We start from the raw sequence: 2,798 nt of genomic DNA, 5'->3' as shown, positions 1-2,798 counted from the left end.
GTTTGAGATACATGGCCTTTTAACAACTCAAGAAATAGCACCCATGGCTTGCTCTGGCTGAATGGTGCTATTGGTATAGCACCACTCTCCACACGTATCTGAAAATACACCTTTTCAGGCACTTTGTCTTTCCACCTCCTCAAATTTATGAATCCAATGTACTAGATTTCATCCTTGGTGCCTCCGTTGATCTCCTGCACAACCTAGAAATAGCTATGCAACTCAGCAAGGCAAACTTTCTCAAAGCCCAAACGAGAAAGAAATACTTTGCTAACAAGAAACGGAAAAAAGAAAAGGAGTTTCAAAGGGTGATATGGTTTATCTCAAGATTAGTCTTATATCACACTTCATCAAGTAATCACCGTCACCTACTTCACTCTAAATCCCAGGGCGCATTTAGAGTCACGGTGAAAAAATGACAATACTTCATACAAGCTCCTACTTCGCCATGATTGCAAAGTTCGCCCTAGTGGTATATGCTCATGGCCACATCAGAATGGAGCCCGAAGCCGTCATTGACGGAAAACTGACTCCACAACGACAAGGAGATATCACTGTCCCTACTATTCATTGGCTGATCAAATGGGTCAATCCTTCCTTTGAATAAGTAACAAATGTAATTGGGTTAAACCCTAACCACCACAAATGTGGTATGGCTTATTTTCCTCTTAAAGCAATAGAAGCACTTCCGAGGTCCAGTATGAATCCATGACTACTTTAAGTCCCCCAGCTTTCTGAACACTTCTTAACCCTGTTGATCTGAGCATGTCAGCAACCACATAGCAACTGGATAAGTACAGAGAATGGTTCAAATTCAAGGGACAAACTATGCCAGTTCAAATTTGGCAGACTGAAGTTAAATCTTGTATCTACAAACATGGACGATAATAACAGAGGCCAAAAGTGTATGCTCTCCAAACAGACAGACAAAGTCAAGCTACAAAAGTTCCTAGAGGGAACTGCCGCCATACGTAGTTTCCTACTGGGAACTGTCGCCATACGAGCTGTATATTACACAAACAGGTCACACTGGTTGGTTGGTCATGTTCCTAGCCGAACCGAGTCAGTCATATGTCCATGTCGATCAACGCATCTTCCTCCTCGCCATCTGAGAGTGCACCAGCAAGGAAGTCATCTCCTGCAAATTTGCTGTGGTGGTACAGCAACTTATCAGTGACTGATGTAGTTTCAGAACTCCTCATACAGTGTTCTTCATAAGAAAAAGGCGTGCACATACCTAGTACAGCAGCAGCGAAAGCTCACTACTCGCTTTAGCTTCCGGTTGTAGAAGAAAAAGTTGACCGACCATCTGCAAGCAAAACAGAATGCCATTTACACATTAGAGTATCCTTCAAAATGCTTTTAAGTTCAATTCAAGCATGGTTTCCGTGGATAAGATTGCCCTACATGGCCCCTTTCTCTAGAAATGGGTCTCCGTCAGAGTCTGGGTTGTAGCTGTAGATGTCACACTCCCTGATTTTGATAACCTGTTACAAAATAATGTGTAAACGTAGAATACAGGACTGCTGACTTTTCTGAACTAAGCATTTACTGATGCACACCTCATCAATAGCTTTAGTCATACTGTCCAGAAGTGAACTGCCTTCATTTCTTGCTGCCCAGAGCTGAACAATAGTCCGATTCAGGTTAAGCATATAGAACAGGTGGGTGGAAAACAGTCTCAGTATCATTTGTAAGTTGAGCAGTTGAGTGAAAACATAGTTGCAACTATAAATTTCACTTTTACATTCCATAACTTATTTGTGTATGTTTACAAACATGTTTATCGACCAAGAGTAAAATTCATGGAACGCGTGAAAGCATTACCCTAGAAGCCTCCGATAAGTAGTTGTCTAGCATCTGCTTGAAACTTTCCATGTCTTCTTCTTTGAAGAATAGGTGTGCCCGAACAGCACTGCTAAGCGAAACAGATGTTGACAAAGAGGATGTTAAATTTAATCTGAAGGTCATCCCATCATGCAAGTGTCGCATAACAGTAAGGAGACCTTAAGAAAGGTACGGCTCTGTAAAATACCAACATGTTCAAGGGAAATGGAGAGAATTGAACTCTCAGCTCAAAAGAGCAACGAATATTAATCCGTTTGTCATGCCATTTGACAACACCCCCTCAGGCTGGTTGGAAAGGACAATAGCGGGTTGCCATATCGCCCAAAAAAAGCTGAGTATGACATTACCCATTATCCTTCCTCCCAGACTATACAGAACACACTCCATGTAACACAAAAATTACCTGAAATCATAATCTGGATACATATGGCCAAGAGTGAGAACTAGATATATCAACGTTTTCCGGCTGGAATAAACACAAGATAAAAAGGTATCAGGCTAATTAAACATAAAATGTGCAAAACAAAGGTGAAGGAGGATCACTATCAGACAAATGCTTACCTAGATCTACAAGACAAATGCTCCACAGGTGAAGGAGGATCACTATCAGAAGATTTGCCGAGGTAATCAAGAATCTGAATGTGCAACAGAGTAGTTAAATGGCAGAGATTGTCGCTGGCATGCTCAGACGCATAAATTTTGGTAAGGATGGAAAACCAAACATGATACCTTTCAAAGGCATGATATGCTAATCTTTCAGAATAAGATGCTCATGGGGGGAAAGGTCATACAGAACATTGAAAACAATTATTATTATTATTTTAGCATATACACATTTATATAGTTCCTATGTTTTTAAAGCGTCCTTAAGGCGACGCCTAGGCGTCGAAGCGCTCCCCCTCCGCTTTGGAAAATCGACCGCTTTGGGTGCCTAGGCGTCCAAAGCGCCC

The 2,798-nt window shown here is 41.5% G+C and overlaps 1 protein-coding gene across 1 annotated transcript in view; it reads right to left on the bottom strand.

Annotated features, from left to right (window-relative positions):
• Positions 1 to 813: 813 nt before the first annotated feature.
• Positions 814 to 2,798, bottom strand: part of LOC123060010 (repressor of RNA polymerase III transcription MAF1 homolog) — a 4,407-nt gene continuing 2,422 nt past the window's right edge. The window contains exons 5-11 of the mRNA XM_044482570.1: positions 2,410 to 2,483; positions 2,252 to 2,314; positions 1,828 to 1,915; positions 1,563 to 1,625; positions 1,408 to 1,487; positions 1,238 to 1,309; positions 814 to 1,149 (exon numbers count right to left, since the gene is read on the bottom strand). Coding sequence (XP_044338505.1) covers positions 1,068 to 1,149; positions 1,238 to 1,309; positions 1,408 to 1,487; positions 1,563 to 1,625; positions 1,828 to 1,915; positions 2,252 to 2,314; positions 2,410 to 2,483 — 522 coding nt within the window. The 3' untranslated portion in view covers positions 814 to 1,067. The remainder of the gene's footprint in view (positions 1,150 to 1,237; positions 1,310 to 1,407; positions 1,488 to 1,562; positions 1,626 to 1,827; positions 1,916 to 2,251; positions 2,315 to 2,409; positions 2,484 to 2,798) is intronic.

Source organism: Triticum aestivum, chromosome 3A (genome assembly GCF_018294505.1).
Source record: "Triticum aestivum cultivar Chinese Spring chromosome 3A, IWGSC CS RefSeq v2.1, whole genome shotgun sequence".
NCBI classification, from domain to species: Eukaryota; Viridiplantae; Streptophyta; class Magnoliopsida; order Poales; family Poaceae; genus Triticum; species Triticum aestivum.
Note: the sequence above shows the minus strand (reverse complement) of the source record. Positions and strands in the feature narration are given on the sequence as shown.